Source organism: Orcinus orca, chromosome 2 (genome assembly GCF_937001465.1).
Source record: "Orcinus orca chromosome 2, mOrcOrc1.1, whole genome shotgun sequence".
Taxonomy (NCBI): Eukaryota; Metazoa; Chordata; class Mammalia; order Artiodactyla; family Delphinidae; genus Orcinus; species Orcinus orca.
In genome coordinates, this window is record NC_064560.1 from 135,758,884 (window position 1) to 135,785,585 (window position 26,702).

Genomic DNA, 26,702 nt, shown 5'->3' on the forward strand with positions numbered 1-26,702 from the left:
AATGTTTTTCAAGTTCTAATTTCTGCCAGGAACTTAGACAAATTTTTAGATCAGCTGGCCCAACTAGATCATTTGAGTCTCTTAAAGACCCTGTGAGGTGGGTACTACTGTCACCCCATTTTACAGATGAGAAGACTGAGGCCCTGAGAAGTAAGGAGACATGCCCAATGCCATGTGCCCAATACCTGGCACATAGTGAATGTTGTATGAGGATTACTTATTGTTTCAGCTAGCATTGTTCAGATGAGGTCATTCACTGAATCCTTTAATCTTGGAATACTAAGAAAGGGGTAAATACTTGTTTTGAATGGTTTAAAAAGTTCAACAGCAGAGGCTGCCCTTTTTTATTTTCAAAAATACAGTGAAAATAGTTCACTTCCTGATCATTTTCAGCAGGTCCCTCTCTGAAGGCAGCTGACTTGATCTGGACTAGGTCAGATTTCACATTTGATTTCTCTGTCCACTGAGAAATGTACATCCTTCTGGGGGTGAACACACACATGTTCACACACACATCCAAACAACAAATACTGAGAGGACATTAGCAGTTGAGCCCATTGGCTAAACTATCTCCTGATAGTTGATGAACCAGGGGCCATCTCCTCTGTGATTAAACTGAGTCAGACTCATCTGTAATTAAGGCACTGTTAGAATGGGCTCACTTAAGCATGTAACTGCCATCAAGTTTTGGTTTAAATTTCCTATAAATTAGAAATGAAATTTACAGTGATTTTTGCTTGCTTTAAAAAAAAGTTTTTTGTTGTGTCTAACCTCATCACCCATCCCCTTTCAGAAAAATTAACAGAAAATAGTGAATGTGAAGGGAGAAGGACTTAGAACGTAGAGAGTTTTATTTCAGCGGTAAGAATGTGGGAGTGGCAAGAAATGTTTCTTCACCCTCATCTGGGTCAGATAATGTGTCTCTAGGAGCGCTGTTTCTAGAGGGCACCGTGGTACCCTGAGAGGAATAGACTTTGGAATGAGATATGGGTTCAGGTCCCAACCCTGCCAGTGGGCTAGTCACCTTCTTTGACCCTCAGTTTTCTCATCTGTAAAATGACCATAATCAGCACCACTTCACAGAATTGTGTTGACAAGTGTCTACTTCCTGTTGTATACTTCCCCTTTTAGAGAAATAGTTTTCGATTTCAATTTGTTCTAAAAGTCATGTAATTCTATAAAAAAATTACCCCTGGGCTTTTAACTCCGTAAGGCGGGGACCATGTCTTGTTTCCTACTATGTCACTGTTTCCTGGTCCCATGTCTGATACAAGGAAGACCCTCCTTTTTGTCCCAGCTGCACATGACAGCTTTGTCAAAGGGCAACAGTAATCACCCACACAGTTTCTAGTTAACCAGACTAGGTTTGTCATAGAAGAGAACTAGTTAGGAAAATAAAAGAAATAATGAGTATTCTTCTCTAAATTGAAGCATAGTTGATTTACAACGTTGTGTTAGTTTCAGGTGTACAACAAAGTGATTCAGATACATATATTTGTTTTCAGATTATTTTCCATTATAGGATATTACCGGATATTGAATATAGTTCCTTGTGCTATACAGTAAATCCTTATTGTTTATTTTATATATGGTAGTGTGCATCTGTTAGTCCTGTACTCCTAAGTTATCCCTCCCCCCCAATTTATGCCTCCCCCCTTTCCCCTTTGTTAACTATAAGTTTGTTTCCTATGTCTGTGAATCTGTTTGTTTTGTACATAGATTCATTTGTGCTATTTTTTAGATTCCATATATAAGTGATATAATATTTGTCCTTGTCTGGTTTACTTCACTTACTATGATTATCTCTAGGTCCATCCATGTTGCTGCAAATGGCAATATTTCATTCTTTTTCGTGGCTGAGTAGTATTCCATTGTGTGTGTGTGTGTGTGTGTGTGTGTGTGTGTGTGTGTGTGTGTATATATACCACTTCCTTATCCATTCATCTGTCGTTGGACACTTAGGTTGCTTCCATGTCTTTGTAAATAATGCTGCTATGAGCATTGGGGTGCATACATCTTTTCGAATTAGAGTTCTCTTTTTTTGGATATATGCCCAGGAGTGGGATTGCTGGATCATATTGGTATTTTTAGCTCTTTTTTTAGTTTTTAAAGGGACCTCCCTACTGGTTTCCATAATGGCTGCACCAGTTTACATTCCCACCGATAGCGCAGGAGGGTTCAGTAATGGGTACTTAACCTGTTATGAGAGTGTAGCTGTTTGCAAGACTAACCTTATATTTTCCTTGCAAATATAATCTTCAAATGTATGTTAACCAGCTGAGGGCTCTAGCAAATTATTTTTCACAAACCTGAAAGTGTACCTTTACATACACTTGCACTGTGCTTCTTAGTCTTTAAAGAGATTGATGCTCTAGAAAGTTTAAGAGTAAGATTTTTTAAAAGCACCTCATTAAGGAACTTTCAAAATGCAAATGATTTGATTCCTCCAGCAAATGATTTGGAAGTGCGAAGTGTGCTGTCCACTGATGGTAGTAACAGGCTAACGGCTGTTCCATTTTCTCCCAAGTTGGATGACCAAGGTTTCTTCCAGGGGTTGAATCCTGGCTTGGCTCCAATCATCAGGCTCTCAGAACATGTATCAAATATGAGTATGGCAAGGGGCCCACCGAGGAGGAAACAATTAAGGGGGTAGCCCAAGAGGACTGGGACCTGTGGACTGGTCACCCTCAGTGTGCCCCTGGAGAGCTCTGCAGGGAGTCAGAGAAAGGTAATGGAAGAGGGGCAAAAAGGGACAAGAAGGACACCAGTGGTAGAAAGTGACAGGAGAGAGACTGAACAGATGAGATACAGGAGTCTGAATGACGAAGGCTAAAATGTGGCCTTTCAAAGGTTTGTAATTCAGCCTGTAGCAGTGAGTCGAACGTGTGTAAAATGTGCTTTTTATGTAGTGCAACATTGGATTGTGCCGTGAAGAAAGTGTGATTTTTATAGTTGTCTTTGACTCTCCAGGTAAGTACACGGGAACTCAGAATATTAGAGAAACAGACAGGTCAAATACTAAAAATAGAAACAAATTTGGATATAGACAATTCTGATATGGACAGAGTACATTTCACAGGAAAATCCGGGAGCGTGTCCCAACTCTTTATTGCTTGTAAAACTTTTTCTAATGATTAAAATTACCTGAATTCAGTAGGCCAGTGCTTCGACATGCTTTATTTCAGCTGAAATTTTTACTTCAGTGATATTTATCATTTTATTCCCAGTAATGTCCAACAGTGTGCTTTACACAGAGTAGGTGCTTAATAAATATTTGTTAAAAGAATGAATGAGTGACCAATATATCTCTTGTACTAGGATTTGATTTATATTACAAAATAAGTAAAATTTTGTATTTTTTTCTCATTTTCCTATGTTGTTACTTATGTCAGCCTCATTTTCCTTCATTCACACCACAAAGCCTTTAGCAGAGCTTCTGAAAATGAGCATCAAATATTCGTTGTCTGCATCCAAATGTGAATTCTCCTGCACATTGCATAGTTCGGTATATAGAGTGGAGACTACTTGGTTTCTCTAAGAATAACCGTCTCATGATATGGGGATAGTAGTCAGTACACTGTCCACTACACAGAACACTGGTGACAGTACACACAGAAAGGGGCTGGGAGAGGTGGAGAAATAGCAGGTGACAAAGGTATCAAGAATCGGATGGACTACTGTTTCATTTGCTTTCATGATTTCTGTTTATATTTTTGTGGCTACACATGTAAGCAGGAGGGGAGGTGGAAAGCTAAGATTCCCCCTGATAGAGAGGAGTGTCTAGCTTTTTATTACAAGTTAACTCACAAGTTGAGCATTAAAATATTAATCAAAATTAATCAAAAGGTAAATCTGAAAAATGGGTTAAGTTCAATAGGGAAATAGTTCTCAAGCCATCTCAATGAGTTTACATGTAGAAGCCTGTCCTTTCTCCTTTCGACCTCCAGGTGGTGCTGTTTACCCAGCCATGGCAAGCAGGTGCCCAGCCCCGTTTCCTTCCCCTAAGGTTCACAGCTGGGCTTTCATTTTTTCAAAATATTTTCAGTTTCCACAGATGTGTTCTTTTAAATGGTCAATAAATTTTTATAACCACTATTTGGAAACTTGCAAGATTGTTGTGAATTGTGCTTCTTAACCAAGAATATTTTTTTTATGTCCAGGACACACCCAGAGTTAGGTGTTTACATTTGTTCATTGGTCCTCTACCTTTCCTTGCTTCTTAGAACCCAGATTCAGTAACAGACATTTGGACTGTTAGTAGAACTCATCACTCATCCAAGTCCCTTTAAACACTTTTGTAATTTAAAAATAGATTTCTAGTTCAGTTAAGACACCTCAACTCCATGGGCTTCTGAGTAAAGAATACCATCTTTATAGGAGTACTTTTATCCCCCAAAGCCAATGAGTGTTCCTAGCAGACCTGACCTGATTTTTTGGTGAGGGGGCGCTTGCCAGACACCCAGAAATGTTTTGATGATTTGAGGTCACCTTTCCAATGACACCCTGCAGTCCAATCCAAATTCCTCAAAAAAAAGTGTTCCTAGGAAAAAACTAAGAGGGAGTCATGGACAGTTTCTTTCCATTTTAATAGATTTCAGTGGCAAGAATGGTGGGAATTTTGTTGTACAACGTGGAAATAGGGTGGGAGTGCAATGGTATCAATTTTACCATCGACAAGGTTTGGAATTTTTAAGATTGGCTTTAAAAAATAACCAGTTAACATGCTTTTCTTGTCCTTTTTTCCTCTTTTCTGTCACAAGGGGTTTGTAAACAAGCTGGATGAATTTATTCAATGGTTAAACGAAGCCATGGAAACCACTGAGAATTGGACACCTCCCAAAGCAGAGACGGATGGCCTTAAACTGTACCTGGAGACGCACTTGGTAGGCAAGATTATGCTGCTCTTGCTGTTAGTTAGGGAAGGATTTTAATGTGCTACTTGTTTGTTTATGGAGAATATCAGTTTTACTTATCAGAAGTCATTATATGCTAATAAACCAAGTTTTAATGGGGTAAACTGCAGAAGCTGAAAATTTACAGGCATTTCAAGTAATACTATGAAATCTAAATCCTCCATATTTCAAGCTATTTTTTCAAAACTTTTTCTGTAAAGGTAAGTAATTATTTAAAAATATACCTTAGAAAATTTTACTAGACCTTTGCTCTCTAAAGTGACAATTGAAGGTTTTCCTCTTCTTAAAAAGAAAAAATGAAAGAGGTAATTTTGATGACCATTCTAAGTTTTCTAGAATTCTTGTAAAATTAATGAACCTCTCATTATCAAGAGAGTCTACTTTATCTGTTCTACATTGGGTTATTTTAATAAAATATTTAAAACGATGATCTCCATCATTTTTGCTGCTATGTGGGTTTTTCAGCATATAATTAATACAACTGTCATTACACTGGTCCCTGTGCACAGGGAAATCCATGGAGATGAAGTAGAAAACACTTGGATGAATATGCTTCTGAATATGTTAGAAGCAAGAATTATAGACTGGGGGACATTTGATGAACCTCATGAGGTTTTTACTGAATGCTTCAAATGGCCGATATCAATTATGAAGGGGTGGAAACCAAGTAGTCGAGTGTGATAAAGCATGAAGAAAAAGCACGTTGTCATAGGAAATGAAAATTCAAGCTTTAAGGATCTCATCTTTATTCCTTTCACTGATAGCATAAAATCGACAAAGGCAATGAACACGAATCCTTGGGCACCCAACTGTGGGGCTGATTTTCTGCCCCTCTTACATACTCAGAATTTGGATTGAGTAAACAGTGTGTGGGAGTCCTGCATGTATGTTAGTTCACAGGGTTCCCGAACGGTTCCCTGTGATATTAAATGAGAGAAGGAGAGAGAGGGAGAAGAGAGAAGGAGAGAAGAGGGGGAAGACAGAGAGGATGTTTTAGTTTTTTGCTGCTTGTGTTTTGCAGTGTATTTTATATCATTGCAAGAAAAACAGCCTCAAAATCCTATTGCTGCATGCAGATGGTCTTGTGAAAGATTAAAAAAAATCACAAAACTGGTAGAGGATGCTTCTGTTTTTAGAGACCTGGGTTGATGGTGTGTAAAAACGCCAGTGACCCTAACCACCTCTCTTGTATGTGGGTTTTTAAATACTGCCCTTAGCATTCAATTCCCTGTTGAGTAGAGCCTTGATTTTTTTTTTTTTTAAAGAGGGCATTTCATAATAGCAAGATAAAGATATTCAATGCTTTATAAAGTAAATTGTATTAATTAGAATGTCAACTTTTCACTGGCATTGTTCTGACAGAAATTCTAATCTGTGTTTAAACAGGAGTATATGAACTTTATTTCACATTAAGTGTGCTGTCTTAATTTCTCTTGATTTAATATTTTATGGAAAACACACATTTTGTTTTTGAGGTCCCAGAGGGCATGGGGACACAAAGGGCACTTTAACACTAGACTATTTATTGAAATGAAAGCCAGGCTAGGAGAATGTGAAGGTCTCTCCTCTCTTTGGGAGTTGAGTGACACAACCTCTTTGTAACCAACGTGCACTCCTGGTCTCAAATCCGTACTACACAATTCTTTACTTAGCATCCCTGTGTTGGCCTCTGTCTCATTCTAGCCCAACACTATCCATTAGAACTTTCTGTGATGATGGAATATTCTATATTGCACACCCAATGTGCAATAACTAACCACACCTATCTACTGAGCACTTGAAATGTGGCTAGAGCAACTGAGGAAATGAATTTTCTAACTGTAATTAACTTATGTTTGCATTTAAATTGCCACATGTGGCTTGTGATGACTGTATTCTAGTCCTGTAAATTGTGGAACTCTTTACAGACGTAATGAATGGCAAGTATCCAGTACCTGCCTCATAATGGCATTCTCGGCCAAAATGTGAAAATCATTATCCCCTTTGCTGTGGATCTCTACCTGAGATCCACAACAAACAGCCCTTCTTAAAATGTTTATCTCTTAAAGAATAACCTTGTTCCCGCCTAATGGTCAACACTTTCTTGAATGAATTTTCTCCACCATCATGTCTGTATTAGTTGGGCTAGAGATAACATGGGAACATCTTTACCTCTGCTTTGTGAATAGTGAGGGACTGTAATCTCCAGATTTGTTCACTGTTGTTAACTCACAATCTCAGGGGCTGAAATTATGAATAATACTGTTTAACAGTTACTGAAGACCTACTGTGTGTGGATTGCCATTGAATGATACTTAAAGACAATTATTGAGTCACTGTTTTACTGCATGCTGTGTCTGCTAGTCTAGATACAGCCTGTTGTTTAAACATCTTTCAAACAAACTCTGAGTTACTGTCTATCTGAGCACAATGTCTCTCTACATATCTCCTGAGCAATATTGTCATTTATATTTTTTATTGTATTTCCTTACTGTGGTGCTGAGTTAATACTAAGTTATTCTTCTCCAAAGAAGGCAAAAAATATCTATCTTTCCATAAAGAAAGTATACAACTGAGTCTAGAGATTTATATTTCTTAGTTCACACTGCATAAGTCATTACTGCTCCTTAATGAGTGGGCAAGAGGTATTTATTTGCAAGATTATCTAGTATGTAGACTTAGGTACATGAGTTTCATTAAACATCTCTATCGAGTCTATAATTTAAACATTAAACCAACAGATGTACAAGCCTCTGAGTCTGGTGTCTCCCCTGAGTTAATATTGTGTTAGAATAGTTGGCACCCTGCAATATTTATTATAAACAAAAGCAAATAAACAATAGCAAAATTTGTACATTTATATTTTGATACTTAATTCAATTCTTTTCCATAACAGTAACCAAGGGTTTTCACCAACACAAATCAATTAAACCTTCACAATACCTTTATGAGAGATATGAAGGAGCTTTATTCTAACTGTAAGAAATACTGTGAAATTGCGATGATACATCAATGATTTTCCATGATAATTAATCATCTGCTTGCAACCTGGCTGCTCCTTCAAAAATACAATTCCTATCTTTTTAGAAAATGACATTTGCAGGAAAATGTTTGAATTTTGCAAGTATTGAGCATATTGAACATTGCTCTTTGAAAACCACTTTTAAAATAGCATTGTATACATATGTTCTTGAATGGATTCCCTTCTTCTTCACCTCTGTCCACTTTTTTAACAGCTTCATTGAGGTATAATTGGCATACTAAATTGTATATACTTAACGTAAACAATTTTGCAAGTTTTGACAAATTGACAAATGTATACACCCATGAAACCGTCACCACAGTCAAGGTGGTGAACATATCCATCACCTCCAAAAGCCTCTTCATGACCCTTTGTAATTGCTCCCTCCCTTCCCTCTCAGCCTTTCCTTCATCCCTAAGTAATCAAGGGTCTACTTTCCGTCACTGTTAGATTGTACTTTCTAGAATTTTGCATAAATGGAATCAAACAACATGTTCTCTTTCTCTCTCTATTTTTTTCTTCTTTGGTCTGGTTTCTTTCACCCAGCATACTTATTTTGATGTTGTATGTTCCAATTGTTCATTCATTTTTATTGCTGAATAGTATTCCATTGCATAGTTATAGCACAATTTGATTACCCATTCAACTGATGGTGGACACTAAGGTTGTTTCCCTCACCACCATTTTTATTGGCTAAAGAAGCAAAAGTCACCAAAAATTACATGTAAGTAGAAGCATCATAAATAGTTCTTTGCGGACTATTTAGATTTTTTTCCTTTGAAAGAATTTTTATTATCTTCAGAGTTAGACTGCTGAAGAGTAAAGCAGCAGAGCATGACAGCAACTTCTCCCTCAAGAGATTACATTTCATGTCCGTTTGCTTCCGAAAAGATAACTGTCATCTCCCAAATAGTTTTTATCCATGCCTAATTCACAAAATGGTACCACATCATATGCAATCAATTGCAGGAAAACAAAGCAGAAGTTTTTTTTTAAATCTGTAGCCAATCAGAGTATCTAGTAGGAGAAAGCAAAGTCAAACTGACACCAGACATCTGTGTGATAATTAGGAAAAAGAGCCAAGCATAAAGGCCTGGCTTAAACTTGGGAGATAAATTTGCATAGGTAGCACCATGTCATGTTGGGCAAACGTTAACCAACCACATAGAAATAGCCTTGGAAAAACAACATTCTTAATTCAATTTGATAAATGAGAAAACATGGGGGAAATGGTGATGATGAGTTCATATATATTAAGCACCTGCGAGTGCCAGGCAGTTGTTTATGTGTTAGGAATACATGATGAATGAGTTTCGCTTCTTTCTTCTAGGGATTTGCAATCTAAGGGAGATGACCATAGAATAAATGTAGTCATCCTTGGACCCATAAATGATGAATGTAATATAATTTTGAGCAGTAAACTTCTTGTAGGATAAGCAAAGTACTGTTTGGAGCACAGAACAAAGTTTTATTGGTTCTTCCTCAGAGTAGGGAAGGCTCAGAGAGGTAATTTGATGTAGACCTCACAGGCCATATATGATTTGTTGGATAAAGAGGGGAGGAGAGGAGATGGGAGGAAATTTTATGGGCAAGTAAGGGAGGTGGGGTGAGCCATCTGGTGTGGCTGAGGCCAAGTTGTGTCCTCCAGGTTACGGCTGGGTGGTAAAAGAGATTGAATGTCCTTTTAATGGATTGAACTTTTCTCTGAGGGCAAAGGGGACTCATTGAAGGTTTGATTTTATTTTAAAACAGGAGAGTGACAAGAATCAACTGTAAATTCCATGGGGGGAGGGTCAGCTTGCCATAGATTAACTGGATAAATCCATGGCTTAAATGAGAGAATAACAATGGGCATAATGGAAAATGGATTGGAGTATAACAATCTGCCCTTGAAGGGTCTGAAATTTTTTCCTCATTCCTTATTGTGTCATTACTCTAAGTACTTATAAAAACAGACTGAATTAAACTAATAATATGACTGGCTAACAAAAGCTCAGTACAGATGTCTTCCTGCCATCTATATTTAGGTATTTATATCATTTTTTTAAAATAGCTTTCATTTGTATCATAAGAAAAACAATATACTTCTCACAAAGTTTTTAGTCATACCAGAAAATTTCCCAAAATACATTCAGCTGTGTTTCTTTTGCTTGCCCTTCTGTGTCTACCTGTGTTCCATTTCTCATTGCTTGAAGTGAAGAGATGACAGGCTCTCCGTTTTCCCACTTTCCAGTGCCCACCTCTCCCTGCCTACCCCCCTCTGCTGAGAGGACAGGCAGCTCTGGCCCAAGAAAGCTGAGCTTCACAACACGAGCAGCTACCACATGCCTGTACTCTTCAGTTAACAACAGACACTCGATCACGCTTCAAAAGCCTGAGCTGTCTCAATTTGGCTGCCACCTCCCCTCAGCCTTGCTGAGTAGGGCTGGTGGCCTCATAGGAGCTTTGAAGTTCCATTTGCTTGTCACCCTTGATTCCTGTCAGTTTAAGGTGAGTAGCTGAGAGTTTAGCAGGGAGAAGCATTACTTCTGTTTGAGGGATTTGAGATACTCAACTCCCAGCCTTGAGTTACTTACTTTGGTGGCTTGTGGATGGAAAGATCTGCTGGAAATTTATAGCACTTAGGCATTTTGAGGTTGATGCCTGGGGAGAGGAGGCTCATCTTGGACATGTGAAAGTCCTGGACCACATTCTTTTGCTCATATAACTTATTCTGTGCATCTAGGAGACAAATAGTTTTGTCTTCCCTTTTCAGTTAAAAAGAATCCCTGAACTGTTCCAAGCACCTGGGAACATACTTTTTGCCTGACTCAATTTTGAGACTCTTGTTCCCATCATTTTAAAAATTGCTGTCGGAGATTGGTTCAAGGTGGCGGAGTAGAAGGATGTGCACTAACTCCCTCTTGCGAGAGCACCGGAATCACAACTAACAGCTGAACAATCATCAACAGGAAGACACTGGAACTCACCAAAAAAGATACCCCACATCCAAAGACAAAGGAGAAGCCACAATGAGACGGTAGGAGGGGCACAATCACAATAAAATAAAATCCCATAACTGCTGGGTGGGTGACTCACAAACTGGAGAACACTATGCCACAGAAGTCCACCCACTGGAGTGAAGGTTCTGAGCCCCACATCAGGCTTCCCAACCTGGGGGTCCGGCAACAGGAGGAAGAATTCCTAGAGAATCAGACTTTGAAGGATAGTGGGATTTGATTACAGCACTTCTACAGGACTGGGGGAAACAGAGACTCCACTCTTGGAGGGCATACACCAAGTAATGTGTGCATTGGGACCCAGGGGAAGGAGCAGTGACCCCAGAGGAGACTGAACCAGCCCTACCTGCTAGTGTTGGAGGGTCTCCTGCAGAGCGGGGGGTGGCTGTGGCCCACTGTGAAGACAAGGATACTGGCAACGGAAGTTCTGGGAAGTACTCCTTGGCACGAGCCCTCCCAGAGTCTGCCATTAGCCCCACCAAAGAGTTGGGTAGCCTCCAGCATTGGGTCACCTCAAGCCAAACAACTAACATGGAGGGAACCCAGCCCCACCCATCAGCAGAGAAGCAGATTAAAGTTTTACTGAGCTCTGCCCACCAGAGCAACACCCAGCTCTACCCACCACCAGTCCCTTCCATCAGGAAACTTGCACAAGCCTCTTAGATAGATAGCCTCATCCACAAGAGGACAGACAGCAGAAGCAAGAACTACAATCCTGCAACCTGTGGAACAAAAACCACATTCACAGAAAAATAGACAAGATGAAAAGGCAGAGGGCTATGTACCAGATGAAGGAACAAGATAAAATCCCAGAAAAACAACTAAATGAAGTTGAGATAGGAAACCTTCCAGAAAAAGAATTCAGAATAATGATAGTGAAAATGATCCAGGACCTTGGAAAGAGAATAGAGGCAAAGATCAAGAGGATGCAAGAAATGTTTAACACAGACCTAGAAGAATTAAAAAAGAAACACTAGAAGAATTAAAAAACAAACAAACAGAGATGAACAGTACATTAACTGAAATGAAAAATACAGTAGAAGGAATTAATAGCAGAATAACTGAGGCAGAAGAACGGATAAGTGACCTGGAAGACAGAATGGTGGAATTCACGCAGAACAGAATAAAGAAAAAAGAATGAAAAGAAATGAAGACAGCCTAAGAGACTTCTGGGGCAACAATAAATGCAACAACATTCGCACGATAGGGGTCCCAGAAGGAGAAGAGAGAGAGAAAGGACCCAAGAAAATATTTGAAGAGATTATAGTTGAAAACTTCCCAAACAAGGGAAGGGAAATAGCCACCCAAGTCCAGGAAGCACAAAGAGTCCCAGGCAGGATAAATCCAAGGAGAAACATACCGACACACATAGTAATCAAATTGACAAAAATTAAAGACAAAGAAAAATTAATGAAAGCAACAAGGGTAAAACGACGAATAACATACAAGGGAACTCCCATAAGGTTAACAGCTGATTTCTCAGAAGAAACTCTACAAGCCAGAAGAGAGAGGCATGATATATTTGAAGTGAAGAAAGGGAAGAACCTGCAACCAAGATTACTCTACCCGGCAAGGATCTCATTGAGATTCGACGGAGAAATCAAAAGTTTTACAGACAAGCAAAAGCTAAGAGATTTCAGCAACACCAAACCAACTCTACAACAAATGCTAAAGGAACTTCTCTAAGTGGAAAACACAAAAAAAGAAAAGGACCTACAAAAACAAACCCAAAACAAGTAAGAAAATGGTAATAGGAACATACATATTGATAATTACCTTAAACATGAATGGATTAAATGCTCCAACCAAAAGACACAGGCTCATTGAATGGATACAAAAACAAGACCCATATATGTGCTGTCTACAAGGGACCCACTTCAGACCTAGGGACACATACAGACTGAAAGTGAGGGGATGGAAAAAGTTATTCCATGCAAATGGAAATCAAGGGAAAGCTGGAGTGGCATTACTCATATCAGATAAAACAGACTTTAAAATAAAGAATGTTACAAGAGACAAGGAAGGACACTACATAATGATCAAGGGATAAATCTAAGAAGAAGATATAACAATTATATATGCACCCAACATAGGAATACCTCAATACATAAGGCAACTGCTAACAGCTATAAAAGAGGAAATCGACAGTAACACAATAACAGTGGAGGACTTTAACAGCTCACTTACACCAATGGACAGATCATCCAGACAGAAAATTAATAAGGAAGCACAAGCTTTAAATGACACATTAAACAAGATGGACTTTATTGATATTTATAGGACATTCCATCTAAAAACAGAAGATTAATCTTTCTTCTCAAGTGCAAACAGAACATTCTCCAGGATAGATCACATCTTGGGTCACAAATCAAGCCCTAGTAAATTTAAGAAAGTTGAAATCATATCAAGCATCTTTTCTGACCACAACACTATGAGGTTAGAAATCAATTACAGGGAAAAAAACGTAAAAAACACAAACACATGGAGGCTAAACAATATGTCATTACATAACCAAGAGATTGCTGAAGAAATCAAAGAGGAAATAAAAAAATGTCTAGAGACAAATGACAAAACATGACGATCCAAAACCTATGGAAAGCAGCAAAAGCAGTTCTAACAGGGAAGTTTATAGCAATACAAGCCTACCTCAAGAAACAAGAAAAATCTCAAATAAACAATCTAACCTTACACCTAAAGGAACTAGAGAAAGAAGAACAAACTAAAGCAAAGTTAGTAGAAGGAAAGAAATCATAAAGATCAGAGCAGAAATAAATGAAATAGAAACAAAGAAAACAATAGCAAAGAACAATAAAACAAAAAGCTGGTTCTTTGAGAAGATAAACAAAATTGATAAACCATTAGCCAGAGTCATCAAGAAAAAGAGGGAAAGGACTCAAATCAATAAAATTAGGAATGAAAAAGGAGTCTTACAACAGACACAGCAGAAATACAAAACATCCTAAGAGACTACTACAAACAACTCTATGCCAATAAAATGGAAAACCTGGAAGAAATGGACAAATTGTTAGGGGGAACCTTCCAAGACTGAACCAGGAAGAAATAGAAAATAGGAACAGACCAACCACAAGTAATGAAATGGAAACTGTGATTAAAAATCTTCCAACAAACAAAAGTCCAGGACCAGATGGCTTCACAGGTGAATTCTATCAAACATTTAGAGAAGAGCTAACACCCATCCTTCTCAAACTCTTCCAAAAAATTGTAGAGGAAGGAACACTCCCAAACTTATTCTATGAGGCCACCATCACCCTGATACCAAAACCAGACAAAGATACTACAAAAAAAGAAAATTAAAGACCAATATCACTGATGAATATAGATACAAAAATCCTCAACAAAATAGTAGCAAACAGAATCCAATAACACATGAAAAGAATCATACACCATGATCAAGTGGGATTTATCCTAGGGATGCAAGGATTCTTCAATATACACAGTTCACTTAATGTGATAAACCATATTAACAATTTGATCATCTTAATAGATGCAGAAAGACCTTTTGACAAAATTCAGCACCCATTTATGATTAAAATGCTCCAGAAAGTGGGCATACAGAGAACCTCCCTCAACCTAAGAAAGGCCATATACAACAAACTCACAGCAAACATCATTCTCAATGGTGAAAAACTGAAACCATTTCCTCTAAGATCAGGAATAAGACAAGGATGTCTACTCTCACCACTGTTATGCAACATAGTTTTGGAAGTCCTAGCCACAGCAATCAGAGAAGAAAAAGAAATAAAAGTATACAAATTGGAAAAGAAGAAGTAAAACTGCCACTGTTTGCAGATGACATGATACTATACATAGAGAATCCTAAAGATGCTACCAGAAAACTACTAGAGCTAATCAATGAATTTGGTGAACTGGCAGGATACAAAATTAACGCACAGAAATCTCTTGCATTCCTATACACTAATGATGAAAAATCTGAAAGAGAAATTAAGGAAACACTGCCATTTACTGTTGCAACAAAAAGAATAAAATACCTAGGAATAAACCTACTTAAGGAGACAAAAGACCTGTATGCAGAAAACTATAAGACACTGGTGAAAGAAATTAAAGATGATAGAAACAGATGGAGAGGTATACCATGTTCTTGGATTGGAAGAATCAATATTGTGAAAATGACTATATTACCCAAAGCAGTCTACAGATTCAATGCAATCCCTATCAAATTACCAATGGCATTTTTCACAGAACTAGAACAAAAACTCTTAAAATTTGTATGGAGACACAAAAGACCCTGAATAGCCAAAGCTGTCTTTAGGGAAAAAAAACGGAGCTGGAGGAATCAGACTCCCTGACTTCAGACTATACTACAAAGCTACAGTAATCAAGACAATATGGTACTGGTACAAAAACAGAAATATAGATCAATGGAACAGGATAGAAAGTCCAGATATAAACCCACGCACCTATGGTCACCTAATCTATGACAAAGGAGGCAAGGATATACAATGGAGAAAAGACAGTCTCCTCAATAAGTGGTGCTGGGAAACCTGGACAGCTACATGTAAAAGAATGAAATTAGAACACTCCCTAACACCATACACAAAAGTAAACTCAAAATGGATTCAGGACCTAAATGTAAGACCAGACACTATAAAACACTTAGGGGAAAACACAGTAAGAACACTCTTTGACATAAATCACAGCAAGATCTTTTTCAGTCCACCTCCTAGAGTAATGGGAATAAAAACAAAAATAAACCAATGAGACCTAATGAAACTTAAAAGCTTTTGCAAAGCAAAGGAAACTACAAACAAGACAAAAGGACAACCCTCAGAATGGGAGAAAATATTTGCAAATGTATCAACCGACAAAGGTTTAATCTCCAAAATATATGAACAGCTCATGCAGCTCAATATTAAAAAAAACAAACAACCCAATGAAAAAATGGGCAGAAGACATAAGTAGACATTTCTTCAAAGAAGACATACAGGTAGCCAAGAAGCACATTAAAACGTGCTCAACATCACTAATTATTAGAGAAATGCTAATCAAAAGTACAGTGAGGTATCAGCTCACACCAGTTAGGATGGGCATCATCAGAAAATCTACAAACAACAAATGCTGGAGAGAGTATGCAGTAAAGGGAACCCTCTTGCACTGTTGGTGGGAATGTAAATTGATACAACCACCATGGAGAACAGTGTGGAGGTTCCTTAAAAAACTAAAATAGATTTACCTTATGACCCAGCAATCCCACTCCTGGGCATATACCCTGAGAAAACCATAATTCAAAAAGACACATTCACCTCAATATTCATTGCAGCACTATTTATAGTAGTCAGGTCATGGAAGCAACCTAAATGCCCATCGACAGACAAATGGATAAAGAAGATGTGGTTCATACATACAATTGAATATTACGTAGCCATAAAAAGGAACGAAATTGGGTCATTTGTAGAGACGTGGATAGATCTAGGGACTGTCGTACGGAGTGAAGTAAGTCAGAAAGAGAAATACAAATATCGTATATTAACGCACATATGTGGAGCCTAGAAAAATGGTACAGATGAACCAGTTTGCAGGGCAGAAATAGAGACACCGATGTAGAGGACAAACGTATGGACACCAAGGGGGGAAAGTGGCGGTGGTGTGATGAATTGGGAGATTGGGATTGACATGTATACACTAATATGCATAAAATGGATAACTAATAAGAACCTGCTGTATAAAAAAATAAATTAAATAAAATAATTTTAAAAAGATAAAAATTGCTGTCATCCAGACATTTTACCGATTTATTACTTTATTCTTTTTCTTTAGAATGTGATGACTGTTTTAAAGTAGAATGACAGAGAAATACTGGATTTATTGAGCACTTGTTATTTAGGGTGGTGGCATGCTAAGCACTGAAGAGACAGTTTGCAGACTGCCTTGTACTATAGGGTTTATGCACGATCAAAGGACACCATGTATGGACAAGAGCCAGTGTGTGACCTAACTCACTTGAGCCAGGATGCTGTCACCCACTATCTGTCTCCCTGTATAGACCCATGTGCAGATCTTACTTATCTACTGTGTTACATGGAATTTGGGAATCTTGAAGCAATTCAGCTGGCACAAATGATATTAAGATAAAAGTTTCAGGCCTGAAACAGATCTTTACTCTAGCCAGAAAAATGCCTGTCGTATATACTGAAGGTTGTTGTGAAGATCGCATAAACCTGTTGTAAGTGAGCATGCTTTGTTCATTTTGAGGGAGTTGTGCGCACCCCTCAGAGACCCTGAGAACAGGTGGTGTGAGACTCTCGGGTGTTTCTAGAGAGGTTGAATCTCTCCCCACCTACCCTGCCCTAATGATTCACCTGTGACTGTCACCTCCTTGAGGGACTGCTTGTGTCTTTTTGGTGTCTGCTCTGACACCCTGCCCTGCACATGCATAATAAGTACTAAACAAATCTGTTAAATGAGCACTTGTAAAAACAGTGTTACAACCATTACAGCAGCAAATTATAGCTAATATTATAAATCATCAAACAATAACTGAGAATGTCTGCAAGGTAAATTATTTCCTCTACAGTTTCCAAATCAAAATGGACTCTGGTCACAGAGCTTTCTGGGTATTGTCTGGTATATTTGTGACAAGAAAAACACCTATGGAGGGAAAAAATAGGATAGTTTCTTCTGCTTTCAGGGTGTAATTAATCCCCTTTGGCAAAAAACACAAGGAAAATAAAATGTTGACTCAGATATTAGAAAGGTTAAAATTCCACAGGTTAACATTACTATTTCAAAAGATGAAGACTGTATGACTACACAGGATGTTAATGACTTGACATTACGAAATTTATTAAATTTATTTTTAAAGCAATTTGGTTCCCCCTCTCAAATGCATGAAGCATCTGGGAGTTGGAATAGATCTTCCCCAGGCTGCCAAACAAATTTTTAATGAAACTGGAGTCCTTCAGGGATTGTCCTAAATCCACATAATATTCTTAGGTCTTGGTGTTTGCACTGGGACCTGTATATTAACAGATGTGCATGTGAATAATATACTTATATCCATCCATCACCTCGGTGACTCCACATCTGTAGGGGCTGCTGCACATCAATTATTCCACCGCAGGAGGTAGAGAGATATTTGGGCCAGCATTGACCTCTTTTTCAATTAGGGCCTCAGAGCAGTGTGTTCTGGAAGTGACATGGTCCCTTTAGACAGAACCTCTGCAAATCCATTTGGCCTAATGTGGCCATGCTAGAAAGTCAATGTGATTACCTGTGCCAGGTGTGGAGGTAGCATGCAGAAAAGCAAATGAAAATTTGGTCACTAAGAGGCACCATCAACATTCAGGATCTCTCCCATCTATCTAATCCTTGAATAAGATATTAGCAAGTCTATCAAAAAAAGAATGCCAGCCTTAGTAAAATATATTTACCTTCCCCAAAAATTGCAACTGCTTGTTTGAAAGAAATTGTGATTCGGTTGAGGAGCTAAATTCACTTTCGAATGCTTGGAAATGTTTTTATTATCTGCGGTTTCAGGAAAAAAAATGTTTCCTCAGGAAGAACAAGGGTTTTTGTCTTTATATCTTAGTGCCTTTTTTAAAAAAAGGAAAACAATGTTTTTATAATGCTTATCTTTTTGTTCATGAACTTGGAACATCTTTCTCAAGAGTACATAGTGCTTTCAATTTTTTAAAGCTTCTGATATTATACGTGGTGGTATGTTGCATATTGTCGTAACCAATAAATCAATGACAAATGTAGCCACTTCATTTTGTTGGGGAGATATATAATTGTGGTGGTGGCTGACCATTTATTTAATTATGTGGTAAGTACCATAAAGTTAAATTGATGATTTGGGCTATCTCAGCCAGGGTACAGTTTACATGGCAATTACACCGGGATCATCTAAGTGTAATTGGCAAGTAATTTTGTAAGCGAAGGAACATGACAGCTCATTTACATGGCGTTCAATGAGTAAAATTTGGGGACATTTATCAACCACCTCCAAGTGAAGAGTGATTGCACCAATATAGCCCAAAATACTATAGGCAGCATTTTGAAAGCTTCGTGGAAGGTTTTTGGTACGAATCTTCATTCATTTGCTCCTTGAACATTTATTAGGTGTGTGCTGTGTGCCAGGCACTGTCCTAGGCATTGAAGATACAAGCACAAATGAAAAGTGAAGTTCTACTTTCAACTCATGGGTGGGAAGCAGACCCATCATCAGTAGTTATACAACAGTGTAGTAAGTAGAGGTTCGAGCTCTGCAGTTACTGTGGATTCTGAGGAGGGGAAACCAGGAGGCTGGAAGATGGTCAGGGAAAACGTGCTAGCAAGGGTGACACCTGGGATGAATTTTAAAGGATGAGCAGGGCCGAGCCAGGGGACGGGAAAAAGGACTTTTCAGGCAGAGGTGCAAGCAACAGCAGAATCTTAGAGGACCAAGATGACTGATGTGAGCTGGTGCATTTCAAGGCAGACCTGGGACCCAAGAGGCAGCCTTGAGTGGGATCCCAGAGACTCTGTAGGTCATGCCGGAGGCTGGACCTTATCCTGCAACCTGGGGAAGACATCGGAGGCATTTAGCAAGAGTTGTTTTGTAGACAGAACATTCTGTGTAATAAAATGTTTTTATTGAGCTATTACAATATGCCAGGCTCTGTTCTACAGGTAGCAAGGCATTTCATCCTCACAGCAACCCCATGAGATAGGCACTGACATATTCCCCTTTTTACCTTTGAAGAAACTGAGTACAAAGAGATTGCCCCGAGCTACACAGGGGGTGATGGAGGAGCCAGGATTTGAACCCAGACTTGTCCAGCTCCAGAGCCCATGCTTGTCCCCAGCACCCACACCATGTCATTAGTCCCCTTGATATAATTAACTGCAGCCTCCTGTTTTTAAGATACGCATTCCCCACCTCCTGTCCCCGCCGCTAGACTGTGAGCTCTATGAGGCCAGGAACTATATTTATCTTGCTCACAGCCACATCCCTCAAGCTTAGGATGATTGCCTGCACCTTCATAGGCATGCCACAAATAAAGAAAAAAATGTAGTTTTGAGGGGGTCATGACTGGAGGCTGTTGAAGTCAGCCTGGCAAGGGATGATGATGAGGGCCTGAATCTAAGGCAGTGTTAGTCGATACAGAGAGGTGAGGATAGAGAAATAAATTGTCAGGGCTTGGTGATTGACTGGACGTGTGGATTTTGTTGGCATATCCTCACAGTGTTTCTGATCTCCAACTCCTACGCTGGAGAGATGACTTGGCAAAAGAATCCGAAGCTGAGGGAAGCTTGTGCTCCTATTCACAGAGCTCTCAAATTCCTGAGAAGAAACGTTGCGGACTCAGGATGAGAAGTTAGAAGAAACTTCCCTGGAGATAGTTAAAAATAGAATGAACACATCTGCCTGGGATGTGGAGGGACAGAGCTGCCCTAGGGTAGATGAATAGTTAGACGGCCTTTGGGATTTTTCCCGCTTTGAAAATTTTCTGCTTTAGAATAAAAATTCTCCTGAGCTACCTGTGCTTAACTGTGTGGCTTAAAGATAAAATCGAAGTGTCCAAGAAATGGAAAATATTGAGTCCAAATGCCTGGATTGTAGGTAAAGAAACAGAAGCCCAGAAGGGTTAGATGACTTGTCCAAGGGCACACAAAAGGAAGACTCGGATCACTGGTCTCTCAGTCCCCTGCTCTCTGGACTCTCAGAGAGCAGCATCTGTGTTTGGGTGCCCCCCTGTGCTGGGTGATGGCCCAAAAGCAAAGAGAACCTGGTATCTGTACTTGAGGAGTTCAGAGAGCCTCAACAGTAAGTGCCACAAAGTACCACTTGCTACACAGAACATTTGGAAAATAGAGAAAATGAATTTTAAAAGTCTATAATGATTTTTCTTTAGCCCCACTCATTGCCAAGCACTGCTTCAATGCTTTACAACCATTGTCTCTAATTCTTACAACTTGGAAGTTAGATAGTATTACTTGTCATTTTGTGTTTCAGAAAGCTAAAGCCCTGAGAATTCATTCCATAAGACCAGGCTATGTTAACTCTAAGTCCTACCCTGCACAAGTGGTGTTAACATTTTGTTGCATTTCCCTATAGTCTTTTTCTACACACTGGGACTATCCATTTACATAGTTACAGTTTAATCATGGATACAATTTGAACTTTCATTTTTTGGCTTGTAATGTGTTCTATCTATTTTTCATGTGATTTCGTAGTCTTCATTTTAATGGCTGTATAATGTCTTATCAAGTTTTTCGGAGGTTCTTAAACAAAAATATTTACTCATGAAAATCTTTCCATTTTTGGCACATGTGGCATTTGGAAGGTATATTTTCTATTTTGAGGACCATCTGACCATCCTCTATGGATGGCATTGGGCAGAGCAGGAGAGAAACTGCCAGGCTGTGCACAGCGGATCATGACTTTCTTCCCCACCAAGAGCCCCTCTGGGAATGCAGGATGGTTCTGGGCACAGCTCAGATGGAGCCTGGGTGGAGACGGCCTAAGGCAGATAGCAGGTGACTTTTCAAGCCTCTGCTTTTCTGACTGAACACACGTTCCTCCTCCTGCCCTTGTGAAAAAGCAAGTTTTCATTTTCTTAGGGTAGTAAAAATCTTTTGTGTGAAGAAAATGTGTCATCAAGTGTCTTATTCATCAGCATATATAGCATCTCTTTAAAATGACAGTGGGAGTAAAAGTTCATCAGTTCAATATGTCTTTCACATTTGGAGACTCCTGACTAATAAACCTCTGGTATTTATCATCAGAACAGCCAAAGAACTAAAATCTGACACATGCTGTTCTCACGCACTGAGAAAAACTTAAAAAGACAGAAGATTTTCTCCATTTTTCCTTCTTCCATTCATTTAGAAGAAAAAACATACCTTTTTTTAATTTAAAAAAAATATGAGCATACAGAAACATCTGGCCTCCATTACCATAGCAGCCTCCTAAACGGCCTCCTTGTCTGCCCGTCTAAAGTCAACTCTGTATAAAAGCCAGAAAGATGTTTCTAGAACACAGAACTGTACCGGTCACCCTCCCGTGTTGTTGACCTCTTCTTCCATGACTCTTATGGCTCTTGGAGTAAAATGCCATGTGTAGCTGCAGCTCCCACATCCCCTGCTTCCACCTTGTCCCAGCCATACCAAGCTGCTTCTGGCTCCTCTATTCCTGCTGCAGTAAAGCGTGTCTCCAGCCCCACATGCAAATCAATCCTTTCTTCCCAAGCTCCGTGCCAGCCTCTGCAGAACCTGGTTCCCAGCTTGAGCTCCCACAGCACCTATCTAGCACTATCACACTCATATGGAATATAGCCTACAATCTTATTTTTACTTGGCCTGCATGATACTTTAATTTAAAAAAGTTAAATCTCATTGGGCATGCATATCACTGTTCAGTTTAAGGCCCTGCCACTCTCTGTTATACATCAAACCCCAATTACATATTTATTCTGTGCTGGGTCATATAAGGCTACTTGCTTTTGATCTGTTTTACCCAACAGACTATAAGTGGTGTGTGCTGGAATTGGGTATTGTTAATTTTTGTGTCTATAGGCCTGGCAGAGACTGCTCAATAAATATCTGTTGTATTAATTTATGCTTTTTTTAAAAGCATATATTATGTCGGGAGAGATGCAGTAACTCTTTTTGGCCTCTCTGTTCACAAACATTATAAAATTCATGGACCTCAGTGGACCTGGCAGACACTAACAGTATTCCATGGGGATGGCAGAAAGTCTATGTTCATGATGTGATTCTGCTAAAACCTAGACATTTTGGATCTTTAAGCTTCTGAATATGATTATGGTCTTTCCCACTATTTCCTGTACCAGGAGATTCATATCAATTCTTATGATCCCTCATGAGTAGCTATCTTCATGTTTGTCATAGTTTTGTGCATCAAGGTGTACATTTCCTTGGTTTCATTTCATATCCACATGATCTCCATACTTCCATCAAACTGGGATCTTCAGAAATTTGAATGGAATAGGATAAGATGTAGTTTTTTATCTACTTAGTAAGGTGTGATCATGATTAAAGTAATCAGTGTGCTTACCTGAATTTGGATCCTGACAAGGAGTAATGTACCCATATCTATAGATGCTGGTGAGGCTAGGAATACCCATTGGTCAACCTGTGAAGTATCATCTTTTTGATAATCTAGTCCTTTGTCTCAGCCACTGTATTTTTCATTTCCTTAGTTATTCTCATCTAGATGTTCAGTTTCATGCTGCTGTAAAGACACGAAAAAGATGGGGTGTCTCACAGGTCCCAGGTTACTCATATTTATGGAATTTCACATAATCGTCAATGATGTAGGTCTGTGGTACCTGTCTATGGCCATGTTGTTGCCGTAAATTAAATCTGCAGAGAATGCCCTGCATTTTCAGGGAGTGCTATGGATGTTGCAAAGGGACTATATACCATAAGGCATTGCTGAGGAAACATGTTAGTAGCACAAGAATGGAGATGTGTCCAGGTATCAAGTTCAAAAAAAAAGAAAAGAAAAGAAAAAACTCTTTCGCCTAAGCTTCCTTCCTTAGGGAAGAAGTGGGGGCAGAATGGGGAGAGTTTATTACAGAATCCTTTAGCAGCCAGAAATTTCATTGACAATGTTGTTAATGTGCCTGCTTGCCTGCCTTCTCAGAGGCCCATTGTGAATTCCTTACTTGATATTACTAATGGTTAATGGATGCATCTGAAAATTAAGCAATATTGTACCATTTGGGTAATAGTTATATTAAATGGTTCTTTCCTATAGCATAAAGCTTATCTTTTTTTAATAATGAATACTTCATCTTTTCCAATGTCCTAATCAAATGCTTCCACATTATCTTGAGGCAGAACCAGATCCAGCTGCATCTATTCTATGCTATTGGCTTCAATTATGTCAAATTGTCCAACCTACCCACAGGTCCTAAGGTTCTCTTTTGCTGAGACATAGGCCTGATGCACGTCTTTGGAAGCTCATGATTACCAACTATTCAGCACTAGTCTGTTGTAAGTAAACAGAGAATACTAGGCTAATTTTACAGTTATGAGGAAATCTCTAGAATAGATTTCTTCCTCAATGTTGGCATTCTCGGGTTGATCTCAAGTATTTTTCTTTTCCATGTCCCTTCTCCCTGAAACACAAACATGTACGTCAATCTGCATGGCATTCCTTCAGAGTTGATGATTTCCACTGCAGTGGCAAAAAGTAAATTACAGTCGTGTTTTGGCTATAAATAATAATTATTTAATTTTTAATAGTTATTATATCGTTTGGATTGACCAGAAGCATCAGGCTTCTGATATATTGTCATACTTTATTTTATTCAACCAAATACCTGCAGCTGAAAGAGGGCAATACAAGAAATAGTGAACAACCCTTGGGGAAACCAGCAAGACTCTTTCTGCCATATTATGCTGAAACTTTACTGTTCTTATGCTTCTAGTAAGATGAAATGATTCATCATTTTGGAGTCATTTTTTTTAGTCAAGATTCTTATCTTTATACTTCAAGTTCTGATCTGCCTGTCCCTATCTCCTTCATTTTCAGCTTATTTTGACTGTTGTGCTTTTTCTTTTGAGCTTTAAAAGACCCCTTTTTTCCACTAAGAAAAAGACTCACCAATGAACATCCAAGGTGATGGAGGATGCCCTTTGATGTGCAGGGGCCATGCCTTATACCCCTTAAATTGCTATTACCCTGTCCAGTGTACAGAATAGGCATAATACATGGTTTCTGAATGAATGAATGAGTGAAAGAATGGAAAAATTAATATCTAATTTCATAAGTTATGGTTGTTTAACCTCTTTCATCCAAATTACATTCCAACTGAGACTATCATCTCGAATTTCTGTCAAATATTCTTAATACTAAGTTCAGTGTGTAGTACATGCAGCCATTGCTCAGTGAGTGTTTAGTGAGAGCAAAGTATATTGTATACTTTGGAGCCCTATTACGGAGAAGCCGAAATGTGGAACATAGTCTTTCAAAATCCATACTTTTTCAAATTAGTCAAGTCGAGGAATGGATTTTCACCCTGAAGACTAACCATTGATTCAACAGATTGGTCACTATGATTACTCTCCATTGGACCTCCTGTGTTTGGAACACCTTATAACATTCCAGAGACGGAAAAATCTTTGGAAAACCATCTGTGTTTCTTGAAATATTTAAATGGAAACCTTCCCCTTGAGAGAGTCCTATTGATCCAGTTCAGCAGATATCCACTATTCCTGCAAACATTTATTGAACACCTCGTATGTGACATGAGTTGGAAATAAATGTGAAGCTGGCGATTCTTTCAATTGTAGTTCTTTCTTACTTATAGTTTGGTAGGCAAGTATAGGAATAAAGCAGAATTCAGTATGATAAATTCTACAATAGAAGCAGGTATAAGGAGCAGAGGAAGCCGAGAGAGGGGAGTAATTAATTCTGTGTAAGGCATTAGGGAAGGCTTCCTGAAAGAAATGGCTCTGAGTTGGAATTCATCCATAACGGTCTTTGTCTTTTGGATGACTATCATGAGCGAAAAATGCCCCTGATGTACTCGACATATTCATTTATAACTCAATGTCATATTGTAAGGAATAAACTTAAAATTCAAACATTTGAAAACCATTGGACGCCTCACTACAGCACCTGAATCCACCTCAATATCCTGTGGTTTGTGTGATATCTGAGAAACAGCTGAATCAAACCCCACTATATTAATGGATTTATATATGTGCACATAAGGCTAATATAATTTATGTTGCCAATTTTTTTATGGTTTCATAAATAGTGCTATCAGTAACATTTCTAAAAAGTGACGAAATGAACTCATATGTGCTGGTAGAAATTCAGTATATTTTATAGAACACTGCTACTCTTGATATAGCCCACGGGATGTGACTTTTCATAAAAACCTAATGAATTTCTGGATTTGTCAGCTGTTTCCAAACAAATGCACTCTGCTAACCTAATGGAAACATTCTGAGCCCAGATCCCAAATATCAATAGCTTTTAGTATTGCCAATTAGTTTGTCTATTGAGTAAATTGGACTGTGTGGCTCTTGATAAAAAGTAGCAAGTAATTTTGTATGGATGTTTTAACTGCCTTGCCAGGCTTTGATGCTCGTATCTTTCCTTGCAGAGTTTTAAGTTGAATGTAGACAGTCATTGTGCTCTCAAGGAAGCTGTGGAGGAGGAAGGACTCCAACTTCTCGAGCTTATTGCATCTCACAAAGCAGGTAAATCCTCCTGAAATATTGCAAGTCTTTATGTCTCCAGACTATTAAGAATGAAGAAGCATTGCTGTAAATTACTGCATATATTCACTTCCTTATGTATTATTAATATTTACATTATCAGATTGACCTTCAAGATTTATAAATGTTTCATATACTGCACACAATGCTGTGATACTTGTAAGATGAAATACTGCCTCCAAATGGTCTGTTCATTTGGGGCTTGGTGTTCGCCTGAGTTTCAATTGAAATCACATTCCTGAAAACTTCACTGACATGCTTTTTGATGTAGGTGCTCTGGAAATAACATTAAGATAATGAAGGAGAATTGTGCCTATAGTTATAATGCATATGCATTCAGGTACTTATAGATATCATTACAGATATAAGGCAGGCAGTCTAGAGATACCTGATTATTTCCCTGCCAATTCACACACATGAACGTTTTGCATGTTCTTTGCTGGTCATTGCATTAGCAGAGTTTTGGCCTTAGACCAATTCTTACTCCAGTATTAATGTATTTATGAGGAACAGATTATAAATAAGAAATAGTTTTGTCATTTGGTTATACTTATCCTGGTAGTAAAA

The 26,702-nt window shown here is 38.6% G+C and overlaps 1 protein-coding gene across 4 annotated transcripts in view; it reads left to right on the top strand.

Annotated features, from left to right (window-relative positions):
- The window catches only part of AKAP6 (A-kinase anchoring protein 6), a 599,311-nt gene that overhangs the window by 344,300 nt on the left and 228,309 nt on the right, over positions 1-26,702 (top strand). For all 4 annotated transcript variants that reach the window (XM_049705377.1, XM_049705376.1, XM_049705375.1 and 1 more), the window contains 2 exons: positions 4,761-4,883; positions 26,021-26,117. In XM_049705377.1, coding sequence (XP_049561334.1) covers positions 4,761-4,883; positions 26,021-26,117 — 220 coding nt within the window. The remainder of the gene's footprint in view (positions 1-4,760; positions 4,884-26,020; positions 26,118-26,702) is intronic.